The sequence below is a fragment of the Rhinolophus sinicus genome, linkage group LG13 (assembly GCF_036562045.2).
Source record: "Rhinolophus sinicus isolate RSC01 linkage group LG13, ASM3656204v1, whole genome shotgun sequence".
Classification (NCBI taxonomy): Eukaryota; Metazoa; Chordata; class Mammalia; order Chiroptera; family Rhinolophidae; genus Rhinolophus; species Rhinolophus sinicus.
The window spans coordinates 41,191,905-41,213,941 of record NC_133762.1 but is presented as its reverse complement, the minus strand read 5'-3'; the positions used below and the strand labels follow the sequence as shown (position 1 = coordinate 41,213,941).

General features: G+C 44.0%; 1 protein-coding gene and 1 non-coding gene across 3 annotated transcripts; both read left to right on the top strand.

The window, feature by feature from the left end:
- Positions 1 to 964: 964 nt before the first annotated feature.
- On the top strand, positions 965 to 7,522 carry LOC109448478 (uncharacterized). 2 transcript variants are annotated; one of them, XR_012491170.1, is made up of 4 exons: positions 965 to 1,012; positions 3,113 to 3,282; positions 5,253 to 5,378; positions 7,373 to 7,522. It is a non-coding gene; the product is annotated as an uncharacterized LOC109448478 (transcript). The 2 variants fall into 2 exon arrangements; XR_012491169.1 differs by lacking the exon at positions 965 to 1,012 and adding an exon at positions 1,019 to 1,284.
- A 5,602-nt stretch (positions 7,523 to 13,124) lies between these two features.
- On the top strand, positions 13,125 to 17,395 carry ZNF343 (zinc finger protein 343). Its single transcript, XM_074317560.1, has 2 exons — positions 13,125 to 14,417; positions 15,512 to 17,395. The coding sequence occupies exons 1-2, from the start codon at positions 13,277 to 13,279 to the stop codon at positions 15,523 to 15,525; spliced, it is 1,155 nt and encodes a 384-aa protein (XP_074173661.1). The 5' UTR covers positions 13,125 to 13,276; the 3' UTR covers positions 15,526 to 17,395.
- Positions 17,396 to 22,037: the final 4,642 nt, after the last annotated feature.

Below are 22,037 nucleotides of genomic sequence, written 5' to 3'. Positions count from 1 at the left end.
AGTTTCAACCTTTCCCAGAAATGGACTCTTAAACCAGTCAGTCTGGAATTAACTTGTCAGCACTGGTGAGGTAATCCCCCAAAGACCCCTGCCTCCCTGCCCTTAGGGAAGGCGACTTCACCTGAAACCGTCCACTCTTTGGTAGTGGCTTCCTTGCCCCCCACTTTTGCCTATAAAGCTCTCCCATTTTGTACAGCTTCTCAGAGCTCCTTTCTATCTACTAGATGGAATACTGCTAAAGTAGTTGAATGAAGCCAATTAGGTCTTCAAATTTCCTCAGTTGCATTTGGTTTCTTAACACCTGGATCCTAGATAAAGGCCGGAGAGCTAGGCTCCAGCTTGAAGTGGGGCTTCCATCCTCCAGGAACTGGATGAGAGTTTGTCACTAAGTTTGAGAACATGGACAAGGGCATCCAAAGGGGAACGATGTAGTTCAGGTTAAGGGCTCGACTGAGATTTTGGGAGACTGCTGTTTGCCTTCCTGGTCTGTTTCTCCTGCCAGTAAAGTGGGGATGCCCACAAGGGTGCGTGGGCAGCAGGACGCTACACTTCGATGGAGGTCACGGAAGGTGGCGTATATGTTATACTGCCTAAGCCCAGGGAATTTAGCTCGGTGAAGGGCGGAAAAAAAGCCCAAACACAGAATAGCCTTGCAGCCTACACACTGAATCAGCCAGATCCGACAAACGGAAACGCCTTAGGCACATAGAGCCGCGGACCCAGGGGCCGGACGCGGAAACCATCTGCAGAAGGTGTCCAGGAGGTTTCTGGGGAGTGTAGTCTTTCCGGCGCGTGGGAAGAGGGAACAGATTTCACTCTGGAATCACTACTTGTTTTATGCATGGGTGTCTCAAGAAAAGAGACGGGTAGGGCTGTCACTACAGTAGACAATGTTCAGGTCAATTAACCTCGCGGCCCAGAAGCTCCTCCCAGGGAGGCGGGGCCTAAGGGGATTCTGGGAACTGTAGTTCTGAGTGGGGGAAGGCTGGATGCGTTTATAGTGCCTGTTCTGGTGAGCCAGGCACGCCCGGGTCCTTTACGGCGCTGGAAGGAGAGTCGGGAAAGGCTGGGCCTAGGGTTAGGGACCTGGGTAGAGTGAGCCCGGCGGGTTGGGGAGGTTTCACTTTTGAAGAAGGGGGTACGGCCCGAGACGCGCATTTGGGGCAGGGAAATGGGATGAGACTCAGCCAGCTGGGAATCCTTGAGTTGCTGGGCGCTACGCGGATCTTCCTTCTTCTTCGGCTGGGGCGAGTGACCGGGAACTGTAATTTCTTTTTGAAGGAGGTGGGATTATTCTGGGCCAAACAAGTTCCGAGTAGGGAGGTGGCTGCAGTCATGCATCCTGGGGATCATGTGGGCTGTGGGCATGAGTTCAGCCAGGGTCATATAGATAAGACGTGCCCTGTGATGGGGGTGGGAGCGCGGCTCCGGGTCTGTATCCCAGGGTGTTTCTAGCAAAAGAGTACTTAATTGGTTCCTGCGTCTTCGAAAGGTTGTGAGAACCGAGGATCGATCGTGAATGTCAAGTTTTGTTTTTGTTTGTTTGTTTTGGTGGAGCTGAATATGGTCCAGATGGTGATTGGGAGGAGGGCTGTAGGGGGAACCATCTAAGGCTCTGCTGTGCCTTGGTTTGTTAGGGGTGGGTGGGTGGAGGTGAGTTTGATATGGGCAGAATATCCCTAGGGGGTCGTGGGGGAATGTCTTGGGTCTGGAGTCCCTGTAGCTTTTAGGGGGTGGGGGAGGTTTTGGCCTGGGACAGACATCTGGTGGTGGGCTGCACCACTAGGACCTGCATCTAGGCAGTTTTTAGAGGGGGGCGAGTCTGCTTCTTTGGAACCTGTTGTCCCAGGGTTTGTTGCGAGGCAGGGGCTCACTCTGCTTTGTGGCAAAGATCCCGCGTTTGGCTGATTCCCCGGAGCTTTACTTGTCTGCTTTACCCTCATGTGTTGGGGTCAAAACTCTGGTTTGGGGCTTAGGGGAATTAGGTCGGGTGGGGACCTTTGAGGGCTATTGGTGGACTGTCCAAATCACTTCCTGCGTCCGGTGGAGTCCAACTATTAGGACTTTAATTTTTAATGTTTCAGTATGGACAAATCTTAAGCCTACCCAGTAGAATAGTACAGTGAACCCCCATGGATCTGTCACCAGCAACATTTATTAATTCACGGCCAATCTTGTTTCATATGCATCCCCTCCACCCTATGTGTGGGTACACATTGAGAATTGTCGTACCCCACAGGGATTGGTCACTACTGACGTTACCACTGACTCAGCTGGCTAAGGGCATGGCACCCCCACAGCTAGAGTTCAAATCTAGGCACTTTCTAGCTCTTCAGCTTTGACAAGATTCATAACTCTGCCTCAGTTGATCATCAGACCTAACTTATGGGGCCTTTAGGAGGTAAAAGTTGTACAGTGCCTGGTATATAGTAAGAGTTTTGAGTATTTGTTAACTATTACTAATAATGTTACAACTTGAGGCCCATAGACACTGATGGAGTTCAGAACATGCCTCCCCAAGATGTGCCTCTGGCATGTGAATTATTTTGAGCTGAAGGCAAGACCCTGCAAGCTCACGAGAAACTTTAACCTCTTCCTTAAAGAATTTAAATGTGGGGACTTGCCCATAATAAGAGTTATTACCAGAGATAATTTTTTATGACCGATGTTATAGGGCAGGACAAACATCTAATTACTTAATATCTGTTCTTATTATCATCCTGCAAATGACCTTCCTCTTCTCTGAAGCCCCAAGGCACCTTACTTTGTCCTTAGCTCAGAATGCCACATATACCTCACTTTTCCCTTTCTGTCTCTGAACTGCTAATGTGTGTGGGGTTCCCATATGTACGTATGTCATTAAATTTGGTTATTTTCTCTTGTTAACCTAATCTGTCTCATGTAGACTTAATTGTTAGACCAGGCAGAAGAACCTATAAAGGTAGAGGAAAGTTTCTTTCTCCCCCACAGCACAAAAAGGGTGGATTCCTTACTTAATAATAGCATGTCAGGGCAGGCTGTGCTCTGATGCCCATACTTGACTCTGTCCCCAGAAGCTGTCTACTTACTTCTTTGACAGATCTGATGCTTTTTTTTTCTTTTTTTTTTAAAGGATGAAGAGCACTCCTCATTTTAAACTTGGGGATTTCTAGCCTGGTATTTGGGGGCTGAGAGACTGTCCTGAATCTTACACTGCCTGTTCCGTCTTCAGGTCCACTTTCTCATGTCCCTGCCTATGTAGGACAGTGTAGAGAAAGTGAGCTCCTGGAAGCCCACTTTAAGGTGGGTACCACTCACCTTTCACATTCCTTCAGTGCTTTCTGTGCTCCGAACTAGGGGTGAATTTCCTTTGCTCATCCTGACATCTTGTGTTCTGAAATGTCCCATTTGAGGCTTTCTGAATCTTGTGAAGGCAGTATTTTTTTATTTTTATACTCTCATGTGGCCCTTGGTTAAGTCATAAAAAGGCTTATTGGTTTGAGTTACTATTAAGATCCTACTTGTCAAGGCCAGATGACAGATTCTTTGAATTGGAAAAACGTCTAAATTGAAAAAAATAAAAAAAAAAAAAATAAAAAAAAAAAAAAAAAAAAATATATATATATATATATATATATATATATATATATACACACACACACTTTTTTTTTAAAGCGAGCTCTCATTTTGTTATAATGGCTAGTCATTAAGATTCCTTCAATAAGCTAGAAGGACAGAAATTAGAACAAAAATCAAACTCCACTCAAACCCTTCTTGTTTGCCTTGAGCCGTTTAAAGATATAAAAAATCAGGACATTGGAAGTACAATTGTCCTGTACTTAAATAGAAAGAGGAAAGAAAAAAAATGGGAAATGTTACTAAAGACTAAAAATTTTATATCCTAAGAGCTCATCTTGGTAACTGTCAGGTTGGAAGCTTCAAAATATGGCCAGACAGAAATGTGGGCTAAACTCCATTTATGGCTAGGGTCCTACCAAACTGCTGCCAGCCCTTAAGAAAATTATAACCTAAAATTACAATGGCAATTATGAGGAATGTTCCAATTAGATTAGATCATTTAAAAGTGTACTTAAAGGCAAGGGCTTCCAAATCAAATACACAGTATGAGATACCTACTTTTAATTGGTATGCAAGAGCCTCCATTAGGCTTCAAAAATTCTAAAATAGACTCATTGAAAGATTTGTTGTAATAGGCTAATGAAAAAATAAAGAAATAAAACAAAACAAAAGACTATAAAACTGATGTTACTTCTTACAGGCGATTGTCCTCATATCTTTTGCTCCTTGGTCTAAGGCCAAATAAAGGCCATGATTGGAGAATTTCTTAAACTCAGGGAGGATCCTCAGAAGTTTTTGTAAATGAATTACCTCCTGATCCAGTGAGAAAGGGAAATAAAATTTCATGTTGTTCCTTCTCAAATCCAGACCAATTGTTTATTTATCCTCTTTCTCTCAAGGGTAGCTGTTGTCTCTATCCTAAGAGCTTGGCTTGGCTTTCTGCCTACCTGGGACATGCAGGCTGTCAGTTCTTTTCTTTGGCTATCAGAGGGAATGACTCTGAAAGTGACTAGCCTTTGCATCCTCTTGAGTCCATGGAATCATTTAATACTGCTAGAAATATTTACTGTTTGCCCTGGCTGAAACCTGACAAAATATTTGAAAGGGTTTAATAACTTTTTTATCAGAAATTTGGTAAAATTGGAAGCTGAAGATTCAGAGCCTGATAGAAAAAATTTTAAAGACCTCCTCCCCTAAGTTAAAATAAAACTATTCAGAGGGAAAGAAGCAAATTAGGGATGATGTGGTTGGACAGGTAGGTCAACCTATGACATCATTTGAGAAATTGAGGGCAATTGTCCATATCTTAACAAATCTTTGCAAAACCAGAAATGCAGCTGTAGAAGCAGTTCAAAATCCACCTATCTTCACCATCCTCAATTAATAAGATTGAAGAAAAAAAATGGGACATGAGGGTGTTTTTGAAAACATTGCATCTCTGGCTCCAGGGCTCCCTTGCTAAGTACAAATAGAAATCTTAATTGTCTCCTCCAATAAGAAAAAGCCTTAACCATGTGAGTGGTCTCCCCCTGTAAGAATGTGCCCCTACCCTATTGAATTCAAGAGTGACCACATGACTTGATTTGCATATGTGGGTGTGGTCAGAAGTGTCACTTTAGGTAGAATATGTAAGAGCCTGAGTATAGTTCTCCATCTTTCATTGCCCTCTATCACTCTCTCTACCACTTGTACAGGCCATGTTCTGAATAGAGGCTACACTGTTAGCCTCAGTCCTGGAGTGAAGATGACTTTGAGCCTAATTCCAGTTGACACGTGACAGACATGGAACTGGATTGAGAAATAAACTTTCATGACTTTACGTAAGTCACTTGATTTTTGGGGGAGTATTTGTTACTACAGAATAACTCGGCCCATCTTGACAGACCCCTTTCTCCACTTCACCCTAACCCCTAACCCTAACCCCTAACCCCTAACCCTAACCGTAACCCTTAACCCAAACCCTAACTCTGAGGGTCTTGTATTTTCCAGTTTGAACTTTTAACGCTATGGACATCTGCTCACTCTGCTTTTTCATTTAAGCATTATTTTACGCAATGGCAAAGAAAAAGCACTTTGGAATGAGAATTTTGAATTCTAGGCTTGGCTTTGACACTTGGTAGTTGTGTGATCTTAAGACAGATAAGATCTTACATCTTTGTTTCCTCCTCTGTGAGGCAGAAAGGATAGCAGTGTCTACCTCCTGGCTGTGTTGTGAAGATTCCTGGACCTGTGCTTAGTACCCAACCTGCTTTATACATGTTAGCTACCAATACTGGTGTTAGTAGGTGGAAGAAGGCTGTATTTATCCGTATTTATCAGCTTAGGCTAAGCTGTACTGCAGCAACACATGACTCCCAAATCTCAGTGACCCACACAAACAATCTAACATTACTCCCAATCTTATTCCTCCTCCTTTCTTGGTTGGCTTTAGCTCAGCACCATGACTTTTTTTTAAATTTAATTTTTATTGGGGAATATTGGGGAACAGTATGTTTTTCCAGGACCCATCAGCTCCAAGTAAAGTTGTTGATTCAATCTAGTTGTGGAGGGCGCAGCTCACTGGCCTATGTCAGAACCGAACCAGCGATGTCGGTGGTTTGAGCACTGCGCTCTTACCAACTAAGCCAACTGGCCGCCCCAGCACCATGACTTTTTACGATAGAACAAAGGCCCCTTCTTGGGAACATACTGCTCTCAGAACATGAGAGATGGACTCATGCAATCCTTAGAAGTGGCATGTCATTTTCACTCACATCTCATTGTCCGAGGCAAGGCCTGATGTCAGGGGGCAAGAAAGTACAATCTTTTTATAGAGAAACAAATAATTGGGAACAATGATAAAAACCTACCACAAAGACCTGTTTTATCCTAATCGCTAAGATTGGCAAAACAACTGTGATGCATTTTTTTCTTACAAGAAGCTCTCATTCTAGTAAAGATAGTCATGTAAATAGAAGATTTGCGGTATGGTGCGATTAAGGTGAGATGCCCAGATTGGACAGAAGAGAGAGTGACTATCTCTGCCTATGGTGTTAGGGCCTGAGTCATAAGAGCTTCTTAGAGGAACTCTAGCTAGTGTCAAAAGGGAATTTGGCAATAATAGGACTGCAATCATTTGGGCTGAGATCCTGGACAGGGTGTCTGTGTTGCTTCTGAAGGTGGTATAGCTCCTAATACCGCTTGCCTTCTTTGGGACCACGTGAGTGGAGGATTTTAGCTTGGGCCCATCAGGAGACACAAATGCACATCTCTGATAAGGCCACGTGGCATACACACACAGAAAAGGAAGGTGGGGTCTGACCTTTACAGAATCATTGTGAGTCCTGGAGCTCTACCTAAACTAAGAAGGACTCAGTTTAGACTCCCCAAACTCCTCAGAGTACAGGGACATAGGGGGATTGAACACTGCTGGAACCCTGGGCCAGGGAGGTCAGGAGCTGAGTTCTGAATACCCCAGTTGTTCTGGAAGGAGATAGTCCAAGGCTCTTTTTCCGCAGGCATTATGCTGTGTCTTCTCTCTGACTCAGGCTCCAGGTGGCAGATATTGATACGAGACATGGAGTTTGTACCTGAGATGCAGTGGTGGGAGGGAATTGTAAATTTTGTCATATAAGGGAGAGTAGCAGGTGACAGACTTGAGGGCCTACAGTCTGGAAAGGAATGAGGGGAAACATCCAAGGAGACACCATAGACTGAGACTCCATATTTGTTGAACAAGGAGAGCGGGAGCGGACAGGATCCCTGCTGAGGAGGCGTAGGCTTCGGGCCTACAGTAGAGGTCCTGGCAATGTCAAATTGCTTCTCCATTCCGCAGGCCCTGGTTTCATGGAAACAAGATGTACTTTTACAATAAGGTTCAGAGAAGTCACCCCAGGCAGCGGAAATCGATCTTGAGATGAAATAACTTCTACCTGGCCTCCTGGCAGAATTTCAACACAACAACTAGGCTGACTCAGGGGCTATGACGTTGCCTGGTCCTTCTGCCTGGGGAGAACAGGAGTGGGAGGAGATTTTGCCTTTGGAGAACAGGGAAGATATGGAGACCATGAAGAAACTGACCCAAAATCATGCGGCAAAAGGTGAGAGTTGTTGAAGGGCTGGAGAGATGAAGAGGGGGAGCAAGGCTGAGAATGCTTTAGTGACCACAACTGAGTACAGGCACTACTTCCTCCATCACAAGGCTTAGAGGAGCTACTTGGGGAGAATTATGGGAGGCCTGGTTTCTCACAGCTTTCTTTTTCTTCCCCAGGTTTGCCTTCTAACCATACTGACTGCCTCCAAGAAAGGGCAGGAAAGCCCGAAATACTGGTGAGTCGGGGTTGTGCTTATTTTTCCCTGAAGGCTGGCCCATTTCCCAGAGAATAGGCATATTGTGTCTTCTCTTTCTTGGGAAGGGAAAAGGCAATCAACATTTAGGCAGTTCACACCTGTGTGAGGCACTGTATTAGTCACTTCATAATGATTCCTGCATTTCTATGTTTTATTTTCCTTGTTGAAAAATATACCCAAGATTAATAGTAAGAGTCCAGGAAACTGTATAACATAAGGGATATTTTTGAAAAACTGAGATTATTTAAAATTTTAAATATACTATTAAATTTCACTTCACGTCTACACTACCTAAAGGTATCTTTTGCACTAGACATTTTTTTTTTTTTTTACTTTTTTACTATTGAAATTTTTGAACATATATAGCAGTAGAGAATGTAGTAATAATTGAGCCTCAGGTACCATCATCCAGCTTTAACAATCGTCTGCAATGGTCAGCCTTGCTTCATTTCTACCCCTCCCCTGTCCCTCATTGGATTATGTTAGACAAATCTCAGACATCGCGACATTTTCTCCATAATTCTTTATTTTTTCTCCCCATAATTCTTAAAAACAGCTGTAAGAGGGTAGTGGTGGTAGTAATACTATTTATTCCAGAGAGAGAAAGTCTGGTTTAGAGGGCTTTGTGATTTGTGCATGGCCACACTCATCTAGTCTCTGGTAGAGACAGGATTTGAACTCCATTTTCTTTGACTCTCAAGCTCCTGCATCTTCTAATGTAAGGCCACGTGGCATACACACACAGAAAAGGAAGGTGGGGTCTGACCTTTACAGAATCATTGTGAGTCCTGGAGCTCTACCTAAACTAAGAAGGACTCAGTTTAGACTCCCCAAACTCCTCAGAGTACAGGGACATAGGGGGATTGAACACTGCTGGAACCCTGGGCCAGGGAGGTCAGGAGCTGAGTTCTGAATACCCCAGTTGTTCTGGAAGGAGATAGTCCAAGGCTCTTTTTCCGCAGGCATTATGCCGTGTCTTCTCTCTGACTCAGGCTCCAGGTGGCAGATATTGATACGAGACATGGAGTTTGTACCTGAGATGCAGTGGTGGGAGGGAATTGTAAATTTTGTCATATAAGGGAGAGTAGCAGGTGACAGACTTGAGGGCCTACAGTCTGGAAAGGAATGAGGGAAAACATCCAAGGAGACACCATAGACTGAGACTCCATATTTGTTGAACAAGGAGAGCGGGAGCGGACAGGATCCCTGCTGAGGAGGCGTAGGCTTCGGGCCTACAGTAGAGGTCCTGGCAATGTCAAATTGCTTCTCCATTCCGCAGGCCCTGGTTTCATGGAAACAAGATGTACTTTTACAATAAGGTTCAGAGAAGTCACCCCAGGCAGCGGAAATCGATCTTGAGATGAAATAACTTCTACCTGGCCTCCTGGCAGAATTTCAACACAAACACTGGGCTGACTCAGGGGCTATGACGTTGCCTGATCCTTCTGCCGGGAGAGAACAGGAGTGGGAGGAGATTTTGCCTTTGGAGAACAGGGAAGATATGGAGACCATGAAGAAACTGACCCAAAATCATGCGGCAAAAGGTGAGAGTTGTTGAAGGGCTGGAGAGATGAAGAGGGGGAGCAAGGCTGAGAATGCTTTAGTGACCACAACTGAGTACAGGCACTACTTCCTCCATCACAAGGCTTAGAGGAGCTACTTGGGGAGAATTATGGGAGGCCTGGTTTCTCACAGCTTTCTTCTTCTTCCCCAGGTTTGCCTTCTAACCATACTGACTGCCTCCAAGAAAAGGCAGGAAAGCCCGAAATACTGGTGAGTCGGGGTTGTGCTTATTTTTCCCTGAAAGCTGGCCCATTTCCCAGAGAATAGGCATATTGTGTCTTCTCTTTCTTGGGAAGGGAAAAGGCAATCAACATCTAGGCAGCTCACACCTGTGTGAGGCACTGTATTAGTCGCTTCATAATGATTCCTGCATTTCTATGTTTTATTTTCCTTGTTGAAAAATATACCCAAGATTAATAGTAAGAGTCCAGGAAACTGTATAACATAAGGGATATTTTTGAAAAACTGAGATTATTTAAAATTTTAAATATACTATTAAATTTCACTTCACATCTACACTACCTAAAGGTATCTTTTGCACTAGACATTTTTTTTTTTACTTTTTTACTATTGAAATTTTTGAACATATATAGCAGTAGAGAATGTAGTAATAATTGAGCCTCAGGTACCATCATCCAGCTTTAACAATCGTCTGCAATGGTCAGCCTTGCTTCATTTCTACCCCTCCCCTGTCCCTCATTGGATTATGTTAGACAAATCTCAGACATCGCGACATTTTCTCCATAATTCTTTATTTTTTCTCCCCATAATTCTTAAAAACAGCTGTAAGAGGGTAGTGGTGGTAGTAATTCTATTTATTCCAGAGAGAGAAAGTCTGGTTTAGAGGGCTTTGTGATTTGTGCATGGCCACACTCATCTAGTCTCTGGTAGAGACAGGATTTGAACTCCATTTTCTTTGACTCTCAAGCTCCTGCATCTTCTAATGTATTTTATTGCCTTCTGGACTCTTTCAGCCACATAAATCCCCATTTAGAAATATGGGAGCATGTTTTCCAACCCTAGGGAAGGGGCCTGTATTATTTGATGAACGAATCATATAGAATGCTCCTTAGGTGCAGTGCCTCATCCCTCCTCTCGCATCCCCATTCTCTTCTTTACCAGAAATTTGATGTATTCTTTCATGTGAACGGTGTGTGTGAGATTCTGCAAGCCAAACCAATTGGTTTCTAAGTAGACCATCCTTTCCTCAAGGAGCCTACAAGTTCTTTGGAAAAATAATGTATAAAAACAAGAAATGATGATAATAATAGTAATTTTTACTCTAATGGTTGAAATGGTTACATAATGGTACAGTAAGAGTTGTCACAAAGTGACTAGACTAAAGCTTTCAAGCCAATGTCCAGCCGCTCACAGTTTGTTGACAAAGAAACTAATAGGACAGAGGAGGAGCACTTCTGGAATGGTGGCGTGAGACGCTCCACAGGCCGTCTCCCCAGCGAAACAACCAAAATGATTTAAAAAACTCATGAAACCCAACTATTTAAAGTCTCTGGGAATTGTCCTAAGGACATGTTTCCAAGTTTCCCCAAAAATAAGACCTAGCTGGGCCATCAGCTCTAATGCGTCTTTTGGAGCAAAAATTAATATAAGACCCAGTCTTATTTTAATATAATATAAGACCTGGTCTTATAGCATATCATATCATATCATATCATATATCATATCATATCATATCATATCATATCATATCATATCATATCATATCATATGACATAACATAACATAAAGACTGGGTCTTATATAATATAAAACTGGATCTTATATTAATTTTTGCTCCAAAAGACGCATTAGAGCTGATGGTCCGGCTAGGTCTTATTTTCGGGGAAACACAGTAGCATGTGGAGAAACATTTATTCAAGAACATTTACTGAGACTCAGTGAGAACAGCAAGAGTTCATAGCATGTGGCCCATAACTTGCTCACTTCTGCCCACCCTTCAGCTCAGTGTAATGGAAGCTCTTCTCCAAGTGGGTACAGCCAAGGAGAAGGGGCCTTAGTCTCAATAGGGGCAGCCTGGATCTTTGCATTTCTTGAAACTTTCTTTTGTCTTGCTCGATACCACACTATTCTGCAGTTTTCCAGCTTCTCGTGTCTCTCTTCTTAGCTTTTCTCTTCTCTTTTCTTTGGACTGTAGACATCCACAGGACTGGTGTCACAGACTCCTTTTTTTCTGGGCCTTTGTGAACAATTTGTGAACTTTAACAATTTGTGAACTTGAATGATTTTACCCATCACTTATTATGATGAACCCACTTTCTCTGTCACTGTCTCACCTGTGCTTTATCCTCACATTTCTATTTGGTTATAAGACAGTATAAGTTTATTCTCAAACTTATCAAAAATTGAGATCATACTATTTTCCCTCCTAAACCAGTCTCTTTTTCTCTAATTCTTCACATATTAATGTTACGATGTCTCTTTTTAAAGGGTACTGTTAGAAATACATGGGCCATTTTCCCCTGAAATAATCTATAAAGCTTTCATAGAGGAGATATTTCAGTTAGCATAGGCTAGGTAATGCTGTGATAACAAACAACTTCAAATTTGATGGCTTATAATAGCAAATGTTCATTTTTCACTTTTATTACTTGCGTACTAGTAATTACTAGTTCAGATGGGGTTCAGCTCTATTGGTTCTGGAATCTAGGCAAAAGGACCAGCCTCTGTCTGGGTCATGGGATTCTTAAAGAAGAGGGGAAAAGAGCAACGAAGGAACCACAGTTTGGCTTTTAAAACCAGTTTGAAAGTGGCCCTGATTTTTCACTAACCTTCACTGGCCAAAGCAAATCCCATAGCCAGGTCTGATGTCATTTTGATGGGATTGGTTTGGGCACAAGGTACCAGAATCCTGAAATTATGGACCATGTCTATCTTGTCCGCTGCTGAATCCACAATACTTAGTAGAGAGCCTAGCACTAGAAATTTCTACGTGTTTGCGATGGGCAACCTGAAATTCAGACTTATCCCATACACAATCTCTTTAATCACTGTTTCATATACTGTCCCCTACATTTGGAAGCCCTACAGACCGAGTGACTTTTTATGTGTATCAGTCTTTTTTGGGAATAAGAAAAGCCATGAAGGAGATTTTCATGTAGCTCATAGGGACTATTACCTCTAAGTAGAACAGAGTTGTGGACAGTATACTTGTATACCAATGTGAATGTCGATGGCTTAGATGATTTATTAGAAAGAAAAGGCTGACTGTGCAGAAGCTGTTTACAAAGCAGAACGCTTACTTGAAAGGCTCCTGGGCTATTTGACATGTAGATGTTTTTAGTGTGGATTTACTGGATTGCAATAGAAAATGGAATTTCTGTGGAATGTAAAGGAATGATTGGTGGGAAACAAATCATGTACATAATTTATCAATAACAGGTATGGCAGGAATACACTCTCTGTCCTAAGACAAGGTGGAACAGCCAGCAGCCCCACTTAGGGCTTCTCTAACTAAACACACTCTCTCTCTCCAGCAGAATCAAAGTCAGAAACAGACTCCTGTTCCTCTTGCCTTCTGGCCCCCTGTCAGCCACTCCTCAGCCAACATGTGCTTCAGAACTTCTCGGGCTTACGTGACTTCCATCCAAGGGATTCTGACCCAGGGCATCAGGAGCAGGAGTGTTTGGCTCAAAGCTGCTGGAGTGAAAACACAGAAGGTCAAGAGAGAGAAGGTGACTGCAGACCTTGGTGTGTGAACACAGAGGAGAGAGAGACCTCAAGTGCATTCCGCAGCCCACCCCGAGGACAGTCAGCAAGTCCTAGAGAAGGAGGCCTGGTGGTGGAAATAGAGCCCAACTCAGCCCACATGGTAAACCCTGTGCAAACGGACAAAGGAGTGAAGGAATTAGAAACCCCGAGACCTGGAGCAGTCAGCTGTCACAGGCCTGAACTAGACCGTAGTCTGAAATCAAACTTTATTACAAACCAGGTGACCCTCTTAGGGGAGAAGCCTTATGTTTGCGGGGAGTGTGGGCGAGGCTTTAAAGATAAGTCAAACCTCATCAGACACCATCGGACACACTCAATGGAGAAGCCTTACGTGTGCATTGAGTGTGGCCGAGGCTTCAGCCTGATGGCAATCCTTATTAATCACCAGAGGACACATTCAGGAGAGAAGCCGTACGTGTGCACAGAGTGTGGGCGAGGCTTTAGCCAGAAGTCCAATCTCAACAGACACACGAGAACACATTCAGAAGAGAAGCCTTATTTATGCAGGGAGTGTGGGCAGAGCTTTAGAAATAATTCAATCCTCATTAGACATCAGTGGACTCACTCTGGGGAGAAGCCCTATGTTTGTCAGGAGTGTGGGCAAGGCTTCAGCGAGAAGTCATACTTCATCAGACACCAAAGGACACACTCAGGGGAGAAACCCTATGTGTGCCTGGAGTGTGGACGAGGATTCGGTGATAAATCAACTCTCAGAAAACACCATAGGGTTCACTCTGGGGAGAAGCCCTATGTTTGCCAGGAGTGTGGGCGAGGCTTTAGCGAGAAGTCATCCTTCATCAGACACCAAAGGACACACTCAGGGGAGAAACCCTATGTGTGCCTGGAGTGTAGACGGGGATTTGGTGATAAGTCAACCCTCAGAAAACACCAGAGGATTCATTCAGGGGAGAAGCCCCATATTTGCCAGGAGTGTGGGCGAAGCTTCAGCGAGAAGTCATCCTTCATCAGACACCAGAGGACACACTCAGGGGAGAAGCCCTATGTGTGTCTGCAGTGTGGACGAGGATTTGGTGATAAGTCAACCCTCAGAAAACACCAGAGGACACACTCGGGGGAGAAGCCTCATGTATGCGGTGAGTGTGGCCGAGGCTTTAGCCGGAAATCATTCCTCCTTATTCATCAGGGGACACACTCGGAGGAGAAGCATGTTTGCAAGGAGTGTGGGCGAAGCTTTAACTACAAGTCGAATCTCATCAGACACCAGAAGACACACTCAGGTGAGAAGCCTTATATATGCAGGGAGTGTGGGCGAGGCTTTTTTGATAAGTCGACCCTCATCATCCACGAGAGGATACACTCGGGGGAGAAGCCTTATGTGTGTGGTGAGTGTGGCCGGGGCTTTAGCCGGAAATCACTCCTCCTTATTCACCAGAGGACACATTCGGGGAGAAGCATGTTTGAAGGGAGTGTGGGCGAGGCTTTAGCTACAAGTCAAATGTCATCAGACACCAGAGGACACATTGAGAGGAGAAGCCTCGTGTATGCAGGGAGTGTGGGCAAGACTTTAGCAATCAGTCAAACCTCATCTTACACCCGAGAGACACCTGGGGAGTTGTCCCTCTGTGTGTGTGGAGTGTGAGTGAAGCTTCAGAGATGTGTCAACTCTTACCAGGTACTGAGGACACATTTAGGAGGCAGGAGCCTTACGCGTGTAGAGTGTGGGTAACTCTAGCTATAAGTTTACTCTCATTGTACAAGGAGGACGCACTTAGATGGGAAGTGTGTGCGCGGGGACTGTGGGTGAGGTGTTACCAGTAAGTCTACATTTACTGAACGTCCAATGGGCAACTTGAGGGAAGTGTCATGTGTTAGGGGAGTGTTGGTGAACCTTAACAAAGGAACAAACAGGCAGGCACAAGATGGCACACTCAGGGAGGAGCTGTGTGTTTGCAAGGAGTGTGGGTAAGGCTCTCATGATCGGTCAGCCTTCTTCTCATGCTATAGGGAGTATCCTTACGTGGGGATACTGTGGAGCTCTGCCCAGACAACCTTATCAGGACCCACACTCCTGCAGCTCTGAGAACTGCTGCTGATGGCTGCAGAGATGATTTTTCCTGTAGGACCTGCTCTCAGCTGCAGGGAACTGCACCTTCCTAAGGGGTGGCTCCTAGCCAATGACTGATTGGTATGGGAGGATAAAACCCCATCCCTCGACTCGGTTGGTTCCAAAGGGTCATCCCAGATCTGAGGGGCCCATCAGACAGAATGATCTCTCAGGTGTACATACATTGCAAGTCAGCTTCTTCCTCTGCCCCGTCCAGCCCTCAGCACCCAATAAACCACTCAATTCTCCATCTCATTGTTTCTCCAGGGAATCCACGCTAAGACATCATAAGTGTACAAGGAGTGTGGACATGGCTTTGGCCATAAGTCACCCTGCACAAACCTCAGTGTCTACGGAATGGAAGCTCTATGTGTGTGGGCAGAATGAGCAAGGACTTAGCAAAAGCACACTTCAGGGTGTTTCAGAGAACAGCCATTTTGGGAGAAGCTTTACATGGGCAGGGAGGGAGACTGTGAGACGCTTTAGCAATAAGTTATACCTCATCTTGCACCAGAGGACACTCAGGGAGAAGACCGGGCTGGGCAGGGTTTGTGGGTGGAGCTTTATCCTGATGTCCCTCTTCCACAGTCTATGAGGATAGTGCTGCCACCACACACCACTACCTCAGTCACCTCAGAGGGGTTTTCAGAAGTCTCGACCCCCGCCGCACCCCATTCTCTGTGTGAGAGTGAAGATGGCACTAACAACTAAATAGACTCGGCCCCCACATTTTGTAATCAAATGGAATGAAAAAGTAGGTTTTATTTAAGTAATCTAATAATGATCAACTTGTCTTATTTTCATATACGAATGCTTTTCCATTTTTTCTTGTCCTCTTGTTCTAGTAAAATCTTTTTAATAGGCTCAAGCTGTGTACCTGAGTCTCTTGTCTGTCTGGAAAGCAATTCACGTTCACAGCCCAGACTTCCTGGATGATTCCAGCCCTTGAGAAAAAAGTGAATCCCAATCAGATAGACTTATTGGGGAACCTGAGTCTTGGCGTGGGGAAGAGGATCCAGGTTCTGGAGACATGCCAGCTGAGGGGAGGGAACTTCCCAGGTTTCCAGGGGCTGGGTAGTCTCTTCTAACCCGTCACTCCCTTTGGCTTCTGTGAAAGCTCCCTTCCCAGGGTTTTCTTCCTGCTAATTTCTATTCAGGTCTCTGCTGAATCCTTCTCTACCCCATCACAGCATCGCTGTTCCTGGTCTGTTCACGTCCTGCAGTTCCGGGGACCCTTTAAGCACCCTCCCTCTGCAGCCTTCTAGATTCCAGGCTCAGGTCCTTTAACCGGCCCAATTGTTCTCCAATCATGAATCAGTGCTTTGGGCCTCTTAGCTACTCATAGGTCTAAAGAACCCTAAGCACAGCTCCAATGCCATGTCCCCTGGCCCTCCAGTTCCAGGATCCAGTCCTGCTAATGACACCCTGCAGCATCCCTCTACTAACTGGTCCAAGACAGCCAGGTCATACCCCAGCCATTGTTTTTCAGCCCATGGAAAGAGGGAGAAACTTTCCAAACTAGGAAAGGTTTGGCCACACCCTTTCCTAGTCCTCCTCCCTCAGAGACAAATTGCCCGATTTGATAACTCCACAGGCCCTGGCTCTGACTTCTATGTCCTGGGCCAATAACTATTCACTGGAGAGGGTCTGCCGAGGCTCTAGCAAGTTTGTTTGCCCAGTTAGAGTTTGCCAGGTCCACAAAATGGACATCAGGTTTTGAAAATCAGAAACCAGCACAGAGTGGTTTTGACACCCCACCAAAGGAGGGGACAGTAAAAGAGATCTGAAGGAATCACTGGCTCCAAGGCCTCTCTCTACTCACTCCCGCAGCCAGGCAGTCAGCTCTCCAGTGGGTCCTGAGTCAGCTCTGGTGAGGAAAAGGTGTCAGCACTGGAGTGTGCGCCCCCACACGTTGACACATTTCCCTTCGTGGTCCTTTGCCAGAACTACTCCTGTGACATCAACACTTTGCTTGTGGAAGCCATCGAGGGAAAAGTGTCTGTGGGTATGTCATCTCTAGGGTTTGAAGACTGATATGATAGGTCCTCTGCGTTCCAGCTGATCCCAAGGCCCTGCTATTCAGAGAGAAAAACGCAAACAAGAAAACCAGCACCTTCCTTTAAAAAACTAAAGGTATACCCTATTCATTAATTTTAATCTAAAAGTCATTTTGGAGCATAGCCAAACACTTAACTGTCCTTTAATTTAAGAGACGTTTGGGATAGGTTGAAACATGATATTCTAGAATCCAAAAGAAATGAAAGAAGAGTCCTAGAGTTCCACCCACCTGAGTTCTGAAGAGGATAAAAGCATTCCTTCTCTGAGTGTTGGGGCAATAGCTGAGGATTGGAAAACCTCACAAAGCGAGGTTACACACAGAGACAGGCTCCGCCCTCGTCTGCTGCTGATGGAGACCAGAAGGACAGTCCCAGTTTACTCGGCTCACCGAGCCCTAAGGCACAGTTGGCTCTGCAGAACCTCACGCCTGTCGGTCATCAGTTCCCCTTTCCTGACTTCCTATGTCCTCTGGGAACTAAAAGGTTATTTTTCGGTGGGGAGGAAGAGAAGTTAATTTTATGCATTTTAATGCTATTTATTTTCTCTTCAGTGTCTGTTCCAGTCACCTAGAGTAAAAATAGGACCTGTGCCTTCCTCTGTGTCTAGGAAACACTGCCACTAAAAAAAGAGGCTTACTTGTCTTTTGAGAGAGGGGACCAACCTGTGAAAATTTTAGCGTAAATGAATTTTGCAGTATTGGAGATGAGTCTGACTAATAAAATTGAGAAAACATTTCAGATCAGATTTGGCACAGGAATTATTTGGGGATTGAAGATCTGAAGAGATGATGCAGGGAAACTGAGAAAACTTAAAGTAAGGCGTGAGGAGCAGCACAGAGTAGGATAAATTTGGGAAATCAGAAGTGTTGCCATTGCCCATACAAAATTTACAGGACACCTGTAGTGATCGTGTGGACAGAAAGAGAAGATAGACTTTGTAGGGTTTGTCTTCAAAGCACCTGGATGCAGAAGATAGGGGAGAATTTAAAAGATTCCCACAAACACAGCTTTCCAACAGTAGAAACATCTGCAAAAGATAAAAAGTTCTCATCACTCCAAGAATCCAAGGAGAAAGACAACATCTTATCCGTGTTTATCATAAGAATAGTTGCTTCTCTAGAGGGTAGGTTGACTGGTTATCCTCTTTCCCACATCCGAGTCTTGCATTGTGCTGACCTATGTGGTGGAATCTGTTTGTGTGTATGTGGAATGGTACCACTTATCAATATATTGTCTCAGCTCCAAATTCACCTTTTGTTGCCTAATCTGTGAAAGTGGATCTGGGCCCTTGAAATATTTTTCCTTTGCCAGCTGGCATGAGCGGGCTCTGGAGCAACACTGCAGGAGGAAGGGTTCCTCTTTCTTGGTTCAGTTGGCTCTTTCACCAGACTCCTGGAGAGTACCCCCCTTTCCTCCACTCGTCAGCCAGCACAGTCTCCATGCTAGATGTCTGCAGGACATAGCTTCCTCCACCGATTGGCCACCCTGTCTTCTCCACCTCTCCTCTCAGGCAGCGGTGGCGTAGTAGGGTGTCCAAAGAGCACAGGCCTGTGCCCAGCCTAGGCTGCTGCTCCTTCACCCTCTTTTCAGCCCCCAGGAAACACATCCTGGGGCCCCACTGGGCTGGATTTTTGGCAAGCAGATCACATGATTTTAATCCCATGGAGAGGCCCACGGTCTCCCCAGCCTGGGTTCTGCTCCCCAGATCCTCTTCTCAGCTCCATGTGCATGTGCACCAGGGTCCCAACAGCTACCCGTAGCTGCCCCAGCCTAAGCCGTGCACAGAAGTACATTAGGTTCTTACAGCTTTTCAGCCTCCATTTCCAGCAGTGCCCATCAGCCCGAGGCCCTTCACTGTGTGATCCAGGCTTTGTGTCAACATTAACTCCCTACTCTCTGCACACTCAACTTGATTTGTGCATCCACCTACCAACTTTGGCTTGCCTGTGTTCCAGAAGGTTATTCCTGCTTGCCTGTTGACTGTAGACCAGCTCTGGCCTGTGCAAAGCACCCGCTAACCCAACTTTTCCATCACCCAGTGGGTTGTGACCACACCTCCAATGAGGGCTGAACCCCAGCCTTGGGGAGGGAAACTTCTTTTCAGGTTTATCCTTCCTTAGTACCTTCTCTCAGCTAAGGGTTTTCTTTCAATATGTACAGTTCCTCTCCTATCATTGCATCACAATTCTTTATGTTAAATTTCCCATTTAAATTTTTACTGTGTGGTTTCTGTCTCCTTATTGGACCTAGATTGATACAGATGTGAATGTGTGTGTGTAGTTTTTATATGAGGGCAAAGACATGAACTTTTGATGGCATTTATTCAATGAACCCATAAGCCAAAGAAATGACTCAAGTCAAAGTTATTATTAATACAAAGTGAGGCTATGGCCCTGAATCCAGACACAGAAATCTAATGCGCTAGACCTGGGAATGGCAAACTAGAGCCTGAAGGCTGAATCTGGACTGCCACCTATTTTTGTAAGGCCTGTGAACTAAGAATGGTTTTTACATTTTAAAGGGTTGAAAATCAAAATAATAACATTTTGTGACACATATTTGTGTCCATAAATAAAGTTTTATTGTAACACAGGCACACATTCATGTATTATCTATAGCTGCTTTCATGCTACAATGGTTGAGTTGAGTAATTGCATCAGAGACCATATGGCCCACAAATCCTAAAATACTATCTAATCCTTAACAGAAAAAGTTTGCTGATCCCTGATCTAGACTGAACCTTGGGAGCACTTTACCAAAAGCCAAATGAATAACCTATTTAACTTCATGCTCTGGAATTCATGACTCCTTTTTTCTTGTATGTAGAAAGTGACAAGCTGATTCTAAAGTTTGTATGGAATTTCAAGGGATTCAGAATGCCAAAATAATTTGACAAAAGAAAAATTAGGAGGACTCACATTTTCTGATTTCAAAACTTACTACAAAGCAATGATACTAACATAAGGATGGACATATAGATCAATGGAATAGAATCGAGAAGTCAGAAATAAATCCATGTGTCTACAGTTAACTGATTTTCCACAAGGGTGCCAAGACTATTCAATGGGAAGAAATAGTCTTTTCAATAAGTGGTGCTGTGACACTGGATATCTACCTGCAAAAGAGTAAAGTTTGAACCTTACCTTATGCTGTATATAAATATTACTAAAAATGTATCAAAGATCTAAATGTAAGAACAAAAACTAAAACTATGAGATGGAAACATGGCTAAATCTTCATGACCTTGGATTTGGCAAAGGATTCTTAGATAATACTACCAAAAGCATGAGCAACAAAAGGAAAAAAGATAAATTAGACTCCACAAAATTAAAAACTTGTGCAGGACACTATTGAGAAAGTGAAGACAACTCACAGAATGAGAGAAAATGTTTATTAATCATATCTGATATGAGATATGGGACTTGCATCTAGAATACATAAAGAACTCTTAAAACTCAATCAGAAAAGATAAATAACCCAAGAATGATATACAAAAGGCCAATAAGTACATGAAAAGATGCTCAACATCATTAGTCACCAGGGACATGCAAATCAAAACCGCAATTGGATAGATAACCACTTCACACACCTAGGCTGGTTGAATCCAAAAGTCAATAATAAGGGTTGGTGAAGATGTGGAGAAATCAGAACCCTCATACACTGCTTGTGGGAATGTAAAATAATGCAGCCACTTTGGAAAGCAGTCTGGCAGTTCCTCAGTTAAACAGAGTTACCAGCAATTCCACTCCTAAGTATATATGAAAGGGAAATGAAAGCATATGTCTACATGAAAACTTGCACACATATGTTTAAACAGCATTATTCATAATCGCTAAAAGGTGTAAACAACTCAAATGTCCATCAACTGATGACAGAATAAACAAAAGTGGCATATCCCTACAAAGAAATACTATTCAGCCATAAAAATAAATGAAGTACTGATATGTGGTATGACATGGATGAACCTTAAAAATATTATGCTAAGTGAAAGAAAGCAGTTACCAAAGACCGCAGATATTATATGATCCCCTTGATAAAATATGTCTGGAATGTCCTTCACTTTATTCAGGTCTCTGCTCATGTGCCAATCCTCAGAGAAGCTTCCTCTGACCATCTAGCCAACATTGCAACTCATCACTCTCAGTCCCCCTTCCCTACTTTATTTTTTTCATATCACTCTAATGTTACTTTCTAGAATGTATTCATTTGGTTTATTGTCTTCCTTTCTCACTAGAACATGAACTCCTTCAGGGAAGGGACATTGTATCTCAGTAATAGTGCCTGGCCTTAGTAGGTGCTAAATAAATATTTTTAAAAATGCATGCATCAATGATATGTTAAGAGGCAGGGTAATTTGGGAGCAGCTGAGGAGCCAGACGTACCATATGTCTGTTCTGACTCTGCCACCTTGGGCAAGATAATTCATCTCTCTGAGCCTCCATTCTCTTCCTCTACAGGTTGACAGAAACAGGACAACAGAATATACATCTTAGGGTGGTGTGAGGATTACAAGGCCCTGAGGTGGAGGCTTTCCTTGCTGGCTTTGAGGAACAGCAAAGAGACTAGTGTGGCTGGAGGATGATGAATGAGGGGAACGTTGAAGGAGATGAGGTTGGAGAGGGATGGAAGGCTGATTTTATTCCATGTGTGCTGGGAAGTTATTGGGAGGTGGAGAGCAGGGCAATGACATCATTTGATAAAATCCCAGTACATTAGAGAAGAATCCCTCTGGCTGC

What these genes read in the sequence shown, in the direction of transcription:
- ZNF343 (XM_074317560.1), top strand. Translation starts at nt 13,277, where the DNA reads ATGGTAAACCCTGTGCAAACGGACAAAGGAGTGAAGGAATTAGAAACC.